The 12,484-nt window shown below is 44.9% G+C and overlaps 1 protein-coding gene across 1 annotated transcript in view; it reads right to left on the bottom strand.

Moving 5' to 3' along the window:
- LOC123408480 overlaps positions 1 to 12,170 on the bottom strand; it is a 94,798-nt gene extending 82,628 nt beyond the window's left edge. The window contains exons 1-5 of the mRNA XM_045101582.1: positions 11,135 to 12,170; positions 10,514 to 11,032; positions 9,616 to 10,381; positions 8,919 to 9,489; positions 7,871 to 8,251 (exon numbers count right to left, since the gene is read on the bottom strand). Coding sequence (XP_044957517.1) covers positions 7,871 to 8,251; positions 8,919 to 9,489; positions 9,616 to 10,381; positions 10,514 to 11,032; positions 11,135 to 12,170 — 3,273 coding nt within the window. The remainder of the gene's footprint in view (positions 1 to 7,870; positions 8,252 to 8,918; positions 9,490 to 9,615; positions 10,382 to 10,513; positions 11,033 to 11,134) is intronic.
- Positions 12,171 to 12,484: the final 314 nt, after the last annotated feature.

The raw sequence follows: 12,484 nt of genomic DNA, 5'->3' as shown, positions 1-12,484 counted from the left end.
AATATTCAAGGAAGATCAAGCGTCTAAGCTTGGGGATGCCCCGGAAGGCATCCCCTCTTTTGTCTACAATCTATCGGTAATTTTACTCGGAGCTATATTTTTATTCGTCACATGATATGTGCAAATGCTTGGAGCGTCTTTTGTGTTTATTTTCCCTTTTTCTTTTATGCACCATGCTGGTATGAGATAGTCCTTGGTTGATTTATAGAATGCTCTTTGCACTTAACTTATATCTTTTGAGTATGGCCTTATAGAATGCTTCATGTGCTTCACTTATATCATTTGAAGTTTGGATTGCCTGTTTCCCTACACATAGAAAACCGCCATTTGTAGAATGCTCTTTTGCTTCACTTATATTTGTTAGAGCGGGGCATATCTTTTGTAGAAAGAGTTAAACTCTCATGCTTCACTTATACCTATTTAGAGAGTTAACAGGAGTTGGTCATTCACGTGGTTAGTCATAAAATCCTACATAAAACTTGTAGATCACTGAATATGATATGTTTGATTCCTTGCAATAGTTTTGCGACATGAAGATGTGATATTAGAGTCATGCTAGTGAGTAATTGTGTATTCGTAGAAATACTTGTGTTAAGGTTTGTGATTCCCGTAGCATGCACGTATGGTGAACCGTTATGTGACGAAGTCGGAGCATGATTTATTTATTGATTGTCATCCTTTGTGTGGAGGTCAGGATCGCGCGATGGTTAACTCCTACCAACCCTTCCCCTAGGAGCATGCGTGTAGTACCTTGTTTCGATGACTAATAGACTTTTGCAATAAGTATGTGAGTTCTTTATGACTAATGTTGAGTCCATGGATTATACGCACTCTCACCCTTCCACCATTGCTAGCCTCTCTAGTACCGTGCAACTTTCGCCGGTGCATTACACCCACCATATACCCTTCCTCAAAACAGCAACCATACCTACCTATTATGGCATTCCCATAGCCATTCCGAGATATATTTCCATGCAACTTCCATCATTCCGTTTATTATGACACGCACCATCATTGTCATATTGTTTTGCATGATCGTAAGATAGCTAGCATGATGTTTTCATGGCTTGTCCTTTTTAGATGTCATTGCTACGCTAGATCATTGCACATCCCAGTACACTGCCGCAGGCATTCATGTAGAGTCATATTTTGTTCTAAATATTGAGTTGTAAGTAAATAAAAGTGTGATGATCATCATTATTAGAGCATTGTCCCATGTGAGGAAGTAATAAAAGAGGCCAATGAAGCCCAAATAAAAAAAAGGCCAAAGAAGCCCACCAAAAAAGAAGAGAAAAAATAATTAAAAATGAGAGAAAAGAGAGAAGGGACAATGCTACTATCCTTTACCACACTTGTGCTTCAAATTAGCACTATGATCTTCATGATAGAGAGTCTCCTATGTTGTCACTTTCATATACTAGTGGGAAATTTTCATTATAGAACTTGGCTCGTATATTCCAATGATGGGCTTCCTCAAACTGCCCTAGGTCTTCGTGAGCAAGCGAGTTGGATGCACACCCACTAGTTTCATTTTGAACTCTCATACACTTATAGCTCTTGTGCATCTGTTGCATGGCAATCCCTGCTCACTCACATTGATATCTATTGATGGGCATCTCCATAGCCCGTTGATACGCCTAGTTGATGTGAGACTATCTCCTCCTTTTTGTCTTCTCCACAACCACCATATTCTATTCCACCTATAGTGCCATGTCCATGGCTCACGCTCATGTATTACGCGAAAGTTGAAAAGGTTTGAGAACACTAAAGTATGAAACAATTGCTTGGCTAAAACCGGGGTTGTGCATGATTTAATACTTGTGTGGGGAAGATGGAGCATAGCCAGAGTATATGATTTTGTAGGGATAACTTTCTTTGGCCATGATATTTTGAGAAGACATGATTGCTTTATTAGTATGCTTGAAATATTATTGTTTTTATGTCAAATGATAGACTTGTGCTTCGAATAACTCGTGTTTTAGTATTCATGTCATGATTAGATTATATGATCAAGATTATGCTAGGTAGCATTCCACATCAAAAATTATTTTTTTATCATTTAACTACTCGAGGACGAGCAGGAATTAAGCTTGGGGATGCTGATACGTCTCCGTCGTATCTATAATTTTTGATTGTTTCATGCCAATATTCTACAACTTTCATATACTTTTGGCAACTTTTTATACTATTTTTCGGGACTAACATATTGATCCAGTGCCCAGTGCCAGTTCCTGTTTGTTGCATGTTTTTTGTTTCACAAAATATCTATACCAAACGAAGTCCAAACGCAATAAAAAACCTACGGGGATTTTTTATGGAATATTTATGATTTTTGGGGAGAAGAATCAACGCGAAACGATGCCCGAGGGGGTCGCAAGCCCAGGAGGCGCGCCCTACCCCCCCCCCCCCCAGGCCCGCCTGGAAGGCTTGTGACCAATTCCTAAGGCGCTTGGGGCCCTTCTTTCCCCGCAAGAAAGAAAATATCCGGAATAAAACCTTGTTAAAAGGACACATCAATCGGAGTTACGGATCTCCGAGAATTTAAGAAACGGTGAAAGCCAGAATCTGGGAGCGCAGAAACAGGAGGACGCAGAGAGAGATCCAATCTCGGAGGGGCTCCCGCCCCTCCACCGCCATGGAGACCATGGACCACAGGGGAAACCCTTCTCCCATCTAGGGAGGAGTTCAAGGAAGGAGAAGAAGAAGGGGGTCTCTCTCCCCCTCTCTCCCGGCGGCGCCGGAACGCCGCCCGGGACATCATCGTGTGACGGCGATCTACACCAACACCTCCGTCATCTTCACCAACACCTCCATCACCTTCCTCCATCTATATTCACACTAGTGGAGAAAGGAGTATTAGAACCGGTTGGTAAGGGCCTTTGGACCCGGATACACATCCGGTGCTACGTATCCGGGACTAAAGGCCCCCCCTTTAGCACCGGTCTCTTACAAACCGGTGCTAAAGGCCTCCACGTGGGCGCCGAAGAGTGCGCGCAGGCGGAGGACCTTTAGAACCGGTTGGTAACACCAACCGGTCCTAATGCTTTTTTTTTCCTTTTCTTTTCAGGGTTTCCGATTCCGTATTTCGGTGTTTCCGTGTTCCGTATTTTCAGGGTTTCCGTTTACGTGTTTCCGGTTCCGTATTTCCGTTTACGTCTTTCCGATTCCGTATTTCCATTCCGTGTTTCCGATTCCGTGTGTCCGTGTTCTGTTTTTTACGAACACGTAATCGGAAACACGTAATCGGAAACACGTATCCGGAAACACCGATTCCGTGTTTGTGGTTAAGTGTTTCCGATTCCGTGTTTGCGGTTAAATGTTGATGCACCAAATAAAAGTACATATATACATGTAACATGAAGTACTCGACCGATTATCATTACATAATTTGAAGTTCGTTTCCTATAGCTGTATACTTGCATAGAGAAGGGAGCTGGCTATTGGTTCATAGGATGGAAAAATTCTCCGCCTTCATCTATGACTTGCGTGAGGAGAAATCCTGCCAATTCCTCTGCACCTGCCTTGCAACGTTGGATTGGTCTGAGCATCGCCCGCTTTCATTGCAGCTTTAAAAGAAGTAGATGAAAACAATTAAGTTATGAACAAAACTAAACATAATTGATGGCAACATAAATAAAGTTGTGAAGATCCGGTTACGTACCTCTAGATTTCTGGAAGTACGGGATTTCTCATTGATAATCCTGTGAATGTACTCGCAAACGTAGTATCCACAATAATCAGTGCCCGGTGGTTGTTGCGGGACGCCCTATATACGAGAACATAATTCAGTCAAATTAATAATAATCAAAATAATGGTAATGGTATTGAAACCAGGGTACGTAGTACTACTTACTCTGTTAATCTGAAAGTGGAGCTTGTCTGCCCATGTACCGGGTTCTTCCTTGATGAACATTTGCCAAACCCTGGCCGACAAAGAAAAATGAATACAAGAGTTAATTATTACTTACTTGATATCAGGAAATGAACGAAAAAGAGGCCGATGAACGAAAGAGGCCGATATATATATACCTTTGAAGCATCTGACGCGCGCTCTTCCATGTGTCAGCGTCCCAGGTTAACGGGTCCCACACTTCAACTTGTCCTTGATTGATTCTAATGATGAACAATATGAAGTGGGACCTGCGCACGTGTACACACGCAGTCATGCATACTCATCAATTACACTTAACATCAGGTAAGCAAAATGGAATATGTACAAGACAGTAACACTTACTTGAATCCATAGGGCCAAAGTATTTATTTTTTGGTACTTTGTCGCTTCAAAAACCTTGGCAAATCATCCGGTGTATCCTTGTTGAACTTTTCTATTGTCTCTTGATGAAACGAATACGGGTCAATGAACCCAAAGTCCCAGATTCCTGCCAGCCTGCATTCACGAATCTTCATTCTGCATAGTAGCGTACAAAAAGAATGTCTCGTGAGTGATAATTATACGGGCAATGAACGTGAGCTTAACTAAATAATTAAATTACACAAATAAATCACTTACAAACAGTAGCAGCTGACGATAGCTTTGTCGAGGGCACGTTGATTGTACATCTGGAAAAACTCATCGAACCCAACCTCCACACCGTACTCTCCGAAGTAGTGTTGATCCTGAACTGCCGCCATGATACAGTCTCTCTTTTGCCTTGCGGCCTCCAAGTACCAAACATGTAAATTCCATAGTTGGGTTGTTAGAGCACTAGGATTTTCGACCAGAGGGTGCTCGGGCTTATATTTATATACCACATCAGCAACAGCGTAACCTACGTCGCCCATGCATGGACCGGACACTGAAGCCTGGTTAGATAACACCTTGACCGGGCAATTGACTGTGCTTCTTGTTGTCCGAGCTGGGGAACTTGTTTCCCGCATTTCGTCTGCTCCGCCTGCTTCATCTGTGCGGTGTGCATCTTTTCAATGTACCGTTCATAGTCTGAAAGGGGCGGCGGTGGCGGCGGTTCAGGATAATATAAGTTGTCGATGGTGTGCTCAATTTTCCACTTTGGTATGTTCTTCAGAGTTTCCTTCCAGATGTCTGGAGGGGGCTTCAGGGGAAACCGTGCGAACCATGCTTTGTTTTTGGCTTTCACGGCCTCGTCTAGTTCCTCCGGAGTCATCAGGCCTGGTAACTTCGGGGGAGTCTTGACTTTCTTGGGTTTCCTTTCTCTCTTCTTGGGAGGAGTCCCGTTTCTTCTGAACTGCAGCTTCCGCTTTGACGTACCCGTAGTGGGCGCATCCGTCGGCTCACTGGAGTGCACGGGCGATGGACTCTCGGCCTCGGGCTCCCAATCTTCGTTGTGGGGTGGACTTGGAGGTGCGTTGGGGGGTGGACTTGGAGGTCGTGCATTCTCTGTACGAAAGTGAAAAAACTATTAAAAATAGGCTTACATGTGGTGCAACATTCAGTAATTGTTGGAGATGGTGCATTTGTACCTGGAGGAGTCGGTGGCCTTGGCGCCGCGTTAGGAAACACGATGTGTTTCTTCTTCCACAAGATGATACCAAGCTCCATTTCTCCCAGTGTCTTCTCGCCTTCACCTCCAGGAATATCAAGCTCAATTGACTGGCATCCCGGCATAATTGTTGACAACCCGACACGAGCATGGGATGCTGGAATCTGACCACCATGGTAGGTTGCTCCAGGTTGATTCGGTAAAGCATAGCCTGACGCCACCATGAAGGATATGTTCCCCATTGGCATATGTATCTCACAGTTTTTCTTCTCCGTGATATCATCCACGGGGTAGTGAGGCGCCGACGGTTCGACTGCAGGACCGTCTTCTAGCTGCAGCTACGTGGAACCCACGCTGCTTCTATGCTGAGATGGGACGGCATCTGCTACAGGATCGTCTTCTAATTGCTGCTGATCAGCGTCAGGTGCAGGATCTTCTTCCTCCTCTTCAGTGTCAGGTACAGGGTGTCCCCCTTTCTTCAAGAGAAACGCCACCTTTTCTTCTAATGTCGATATCCGTTCCAGCGCCTTCCTCTTGCTTCTACCACGGCTTCTGTAAGTGCCAAGGTCCGCCGGAAACCCTTGGTTCCACGGGGTAGTGGCTCCAAAGCCTCGTGTTCGTCCCCACTTTTCGGGGTTCCCGAGTGCCTTAGTCAGCTCGTCGTTCTCTCTATCGGGAACAAAAGTTCCTTTTCGAACAGCTTCTATTGCCTTCTCTAGATCTGATACGACTTGTGTTATTTTTTCCGACCATGGTCCCTCCGCAACAATCATCCCAGTCTCAGCGTCCAACGTTTCCCCATGCGCGAACAACCAGAACTTGGACCTATCGGGCCAGTCATGTGTCTGTGGAATGATATTTCTTTTCAGAAGCGCCTCTTCATAGCGTCGCCACCTAGGCAGGGCAGTCATGTAGCCACCTGACCCCAAAATATGGTGATATTTCTTCTTCTTCGCATTCTCCGTATTTGTGGCTGATCGGGATGTAAAGACACCCCATTTCTTGTACGCCTTAAAATCAGGCCAAGCGTCTCTTATCTTCACTAGGTGCCCAGTGAAAACTGGATCTTCGTCCTTATATTTCTTCCACAAGTCTTTCTTCCACCTCTGGAATTGTGTGGCCATCTTCTTCAAAGCCCACTCCTCGACTTTCTTCTTCTTATCTTCCGCTACGTTGAAATTTAGCCAGACCGTGTCGCAAAGCAATCTTTTCAATCTGTCATCGACATAAGTAGCTCCAACGTTGGCGCCGGTCTTCCGCTTATTCCATTCTATTAAGTTGATCGGGACTAGGTCTCTTACAACAACTCCGCACTCATTTACAAATTTGCGATAAGTTTCTGGGGGTTCCAGTGGTTTGCCATCAGCAGCAACTTTATCGATTGAGTACCTTGCAGTATCTTTCAACCTTGCGGCCGGGCCTCGTTTCGACTTTGTCTCAGTACTTGCGCTAGCTGTTCTGGAGGGCGCCTAAACGGGAAAATAATGATTCGTTAGTAAGTGCAATACAAATTAATTGTTGCGTCAACAGTGACTTGAGATATACATTGGGAGAGTTTGTTCCGGAGGGCACTTCTGCATCTATTACATCTTCTATATTCTCAGCTCCGTCACCGGAGCCGTTCAAAAATTGATTGCTAAACGCCTGTCCACCGTCGTCATCATGATATATGGACGTTGCATCTTCAAAAATCATCTGGCACATGTATCTTTCCTTCTCCGCCTCACCCATTTCCGTGAGCTGATCGGCGTGCGGATCATGTGGTTCTTGGGGATCCATAGCTCAACACCTGCTAGTAACAAGAATTTAACTTAGCAAAATTATTTACGGAAAAGTTTTACGGAACCGAAAAGTTTACGGAAAAGTTTTACGGAATCGTCGGAGTCGTAATCGTCGGAAAGTTTACGGAAAAGTTTTACGGAATCGTCGGAGTCGGAATCGTCGGAAAGTTTTACGGAATCGTCGGAAAGTTTCCGACGATTCCGTAAAACTTTCCGACGATTCCGACGATTCACTTTCCGACGATTCCGTAAAACTTTCCGACGATTCCGACGATTCACTTTCCGACGATTCCATAAAACTTTCCGACGATTCCGTAAAACTTTCCGGTTAACTTAGCAAAAAAATTCTAACTAATAATTTTTTCCAACTTAGCAAATATTTCAACACGCAATTATTGCTAACCCTAAACTAACAAGAATTTACCGGAGAGGTCGACGGCGGCGGCTAGGGGAGACGACGGCGCCGACGGCAGGGGAGGCCGGGGAGACGACGGCGCCGGAGCAGCGGAGGCAGACGGCGTCGTGGATGCGAGAAGGGCGGCGTGGAGGCGACGGCGGCGTGGAGGCGACGGCGGCGAGGAGGGCGGCGTGGAGGCGAGCACGGCGGCGTGGCGGCGTGGAGGCGAGCACGGCGTCGGGGCGGCGGACGACGGCGTGGGGGCGGCGGAGGCAGACGGCGTCGGGGCAGCGGACGGCGTGGGGCGGCGAGGCGGACGACGGCGAGGAGGGCGGCGTGGAGGCGGCGGACGGCGTGGGGCGTGCGGCGGCGTCGAGGTCGAGGCGGCGTCGGGGCGGCGGACGGCGTGGGGCGTGCGGCGGCGTCGGGGCGGCGGACGGCGTGGGGCGTGCGGCGACGTCGAGGTCGAGGCGGCGCGGAGGTCGAGCACGGCGGCGGCGGCGTGGAGGCGGACGTCGGACGTCGGGCAAAATCGGAGCAGGGCTTCGCCCGGGAAGGAGAGAAGACGCGCGAAATTTTTCGGCAAAGGGACTAGAAAACGCCGATGTACAAGCCTTTAGCACCGGTTGGTGTTGACAACCGGTCCTAAAGACCCTTTAGCACCGGTTGTTAACACAAACCGGTACTAAAGGTCCAAAAATTGGGCGAACCCACCTTTAGGACCGGTTGTTGTTAAAAACCGGTCCTAAAGGTTTTTTTTCCTTTTTCTTTTTTCCTTTTTTCTGTTTCCTGTTTTCTTTTTGTTTTTGTTTCCTTTTTGTTTTTCTTGTTTCTTCTTTTATTTTTCTTTTTTGTTTCCCTTTTCTGTTTTCTTTTACATTTATTTATAAAATCAAAGTAGACTCAAAAAATTGTAAAATCAAATATTTATAAAAACATATTTATATTTTCTCATATTTTGTGTAAAAATTGTCTAAATGTCATTTAATTGTCCAAAATAGACTCAAAAATTTTGTATAAACAAAAGCTTTTGTAAAATCAAATATTATAACAACATATTTATATTTTCTGATATTTTGTTTACAAATTGTCTAAATGTCATTTTAACACTTAAAAAATAAAAATGATATTTATCAAAATGGTCAAATTTAGTGGAAACTGGTCAAATTTTTGATATTTATCAAAATGGTCAACACAATTACATAAAAGGTTTAATACATTATTACACATCACCAACAACACCCCCTATCTATTTTTCTTCTTGCCTTTCTTCTGATTGCGCCGTAACCATGGAGTATCTTCATCATTTAACGGGATGCTTGGATCATCTTTGACTTTGAAGGGAGGAATTTCATCAAATTTATTGTAATCTTCTGACATGTCTGTCTTGTCCTCGACTCCCACGATGTTTCTTTTCCCTGAAAGAACTATGTGGCGCCTTGGCTCATCGTCTGATGTATTCGCTTCCTTATCTTTTCTTTTTCTCGGTCTGCTAGACATGTCCTTCACATAGAAAACCTGAGCCACATCATTGGCTAGGACAAATTGATCATTGCCGTACCCAAAATTCTTCTGATCCACTGTTGTCATTCCGTACTTTGGGTCTACCTTCACGCCTGACAGGTTGAACCATTTGCACCAGAACAAAGGGACCTTAAAGGAAGGTCCGTAGTCAAGTTCCCATATCTGCTCTATGTAACCATAGTATGTGACCCTTTGCCCGTTGTCGTCTTTTGCATCAAACCGGACGCCACTGTTTTGGTTGGTGCTCTTTTTATCTTGGTATGCCGTGTAAAATGTGTTACCATTTATCTCGTACCCTTTAAAGGTCAATACAGTCGAAGATGGTTGCTTGGCCAACAAGTATAGCTCATCTTCAACAATGTTGTCATTAATGAGACGTCTTTGCAACCAACCGCCGAAAGTCTTCGCGTGTTCTTTAGCAATGAAATCTTCAGGTTGCTCCGGGTATTCCGAGCGTAAAATATCCTTGTGTTCCTGGATATATGGAGCCGCCAAGCTGGAATTAACTAGAACTGTGTAGTGTGCTTGAGTGAAAGATTGCTCGTCCATACATGTTGTTGATTTCTTTCCTAGCGTGCCTTTTCCATGCAGTCTCCCCTCATGGCGCGACTGAGGAACACCGATCGGGTTCAGGTCAGGAATAAAGTCAACACAAAACTCAATGACCTCCTCTGTTTCATAGCCCTTGACCATGCTTCCTTCTGGCCTAGCACGGTTTTTAACATAATTCTTCAAGACTCCCATGAACCTCTCAAAGGGGAACATATTGTGTAAGAATACAGGACCGAGAACGGAAATCTCTTGGACTAGGTGAACTATGAGGTGCGTCATAATATTGAAGAAGGTTGGTGGGAACACCAACTCGAAGCTGACAAGACATTGGACCACGTCCTTCTGTAAACTTGGTAGAGTTGCTGGATCGATTGCCTTCTGAGAAATTGCGTTGAGGAATGCACATAGCTTCACAATGGGTACTCGCATGTTTTCTGGCAGAAGCCCCCTCAATGCAATCGGAAGTAACTGGGTCATGATCACGTGGCAGTCATGAGACTTTAGGTTTTGGAACTTTTTCTCTTCCAGGTTTAGTATTCCTTTTATGTTCGACGAGTAGCCAGACGGGACCTTGATACTGCTCAGGACTTGGAAAAAGATCTCCTTCTCTTCCTTCGTAAGAGCGTAGCTGGCAGGACCTTTGAAATTCCCTCGATTCATCAGGTCGTCTCGTTCGTGCATACGTTGGTGGTGCACCCGTGCTTTTGGTGTATCTCTCGACTTCTTCCCATGCACGCCCAATAAGTTTAGCAGGTTCACGCAAATATTTTTCGTCACGTGCATCACGTCGATCGCAGAGCGAACCTCTAGGAATTTCCAATAGGGTAGTTCCCAGAATATAGATTTCTTCTTCCACATGGCTATGTGGTTGTCGGCGTTATTCGGAACAGATTGTGTGCCAGGACCCTTACCAAAGATTACTTTTATATCTTTGACCATGTCATATATATCAGTACCTTTAGGGAGGGTTGGCTTCCTCCGTGTATCTACCTCGCCTTTGAAATGCTTTCCTTTCTTTCTTACGGGATGCCTGTCTGGAAGAAATCGACGATGCCCCGGGTACACATTCTTGCCTATATGTATACTTTCAGTCTCGCCTAAACAGTGTGTGCATGCGTTGTATCCCTTGTTTGATTGTCCTGAGATGTTACTAAGAGCGGGCCAATCATTGATGGTTACAAACAGCAACCCTCGTAGGTCAAATTCCTCCTGTTTGTACTCGTCCCACACACGTACACCTTCGTCAGCCCACAACTCTAAAATTTCATCAACCAGTGGCCTCAGGTACACATCAATGTTGTTGCCGGGTTGCGACGGGCCTGGGATAAGCACTGGAATCATAATGAACTTACGCTTCATGCATAACCAAGGAGGAAGGTTATAGATACATAGAGTCACGGGCCAGGTGCTATGACTGCTACTCTGCTCCCCAAACGGATTCAGTCCATCTGTACTTAGACCAAAGCTTAAGTTTCTTGCGTCACGTGCAAAGTCCTCGTACTTATCGTCGATGTTTCTCCACTGCGACCCATCAGCGGGTTGTCTCAGCATATCATCTTCCTTACGGTCTTCTTTGTGCCATCGCAGCAACTTGGCATGCTCTTTGTTTCGGAACAAACGTTTCAACCGTGGTATTATAGGAGCATGCCACATCACCTTGGCAGGAACCCTCTTCCTCGGGCGATCGTCGCCCTCAACATCACCAGGGTCATCTCGCCTGATCTTATACCGAAATGCACCGCATACCGGGCAGGCATTTAAATTCTCGTGTTGACCGCGGTAGAGGATGCAGTCATTGATGCATGCATGTATCTTATGCACTTCCAATCCTAGAGGGCAGACAACCTTCTTTGCTTCGTACGTACTGCAGGGCAGCACGTTATCTCTTGGAAGCATCTTCTTCATTATTTTCAGCAGCTTTTCAAATCCCTTGTCAGATATTCCATTCTCTGCCTTCCATTGCAGCAATTCCAGGGTGGTGCCCAGCTTTTTCTGGCCATCTTTGCAATTTGGGTACAACAATTTTTTGTGATCTTCTAACATGCGCTCCAACTTCAACCTCTCGTTTTCACTTGCGCAGTTTATCTGTTCTTCACGAATGACCTGACGAAGATCATCATCAGACTCATCAACAATGTCCTCAAGTTCAGGCTCGTCTTCCCCCATTTCAGTATCACCGTGTTCACCGAACATAGGATAGTTATCATTATCCTCTTCTTCTTCATTGTCTTCCATTACAACCCCTCTTTCTCCGTGCTTGGTCCAACAGAAATAACTGGGCATGAAGCCTTCTTGCAACAGGTGGGTGTGTATGGTTCTTGAGTTAGGGAAATTCCTCTTATTCTGGCATTTTTTACATGGACAAAAAATAAATCCATTCTGCCTGTTTTTCTCAGCCACATTGAGAAAACTATGCATGCCATTAAGGAATTCGGGACGACGTCGATCACTGTACATCCATTGCCGGTTCATCTGCATTATATAAATTTATCAAAAACCATTATGCTAAATCATCATGACTAAATTAATTAATTAATTAATACAAAAAGTTCATCACACGTTAAAACCAAAGTAGCATAGTGATACATATATAGTTCTCATAAAAATACACACTGAAACCAACCATAAAAACTCTCTCTAATTAATGCATTGAAAAACAACAACAAATGCGATCAAAATCGCAACAAAGGTAACAATTGACCCGACGGCATAATGATACCAAGCCTCTTTACTAATTGCATATTTTCTAATCTTTCTAATCTTCAGGCGCA

Source organism: Hordeum vulgare, chromosome 7H (genome assembly GCF_904849725.1).
Source record: "Hordeum vulgare subsp. vulgare chromosome 7H, MorexV3_pseudomolecules_assembly, whole genome shotgun sequence".
Taxonomy (NCBI): Eukaryota; Viridiplantae; Streptophyta; class Magnoliopsida; order Poales; family Poaceae; genus Hordeum; species Hordeum vulgare.
The sequence above is the reverse complement of the archived record's forward strand: the minus strand, read 5'-3'. Positions and strand labels throughout refer to the sequence as shown.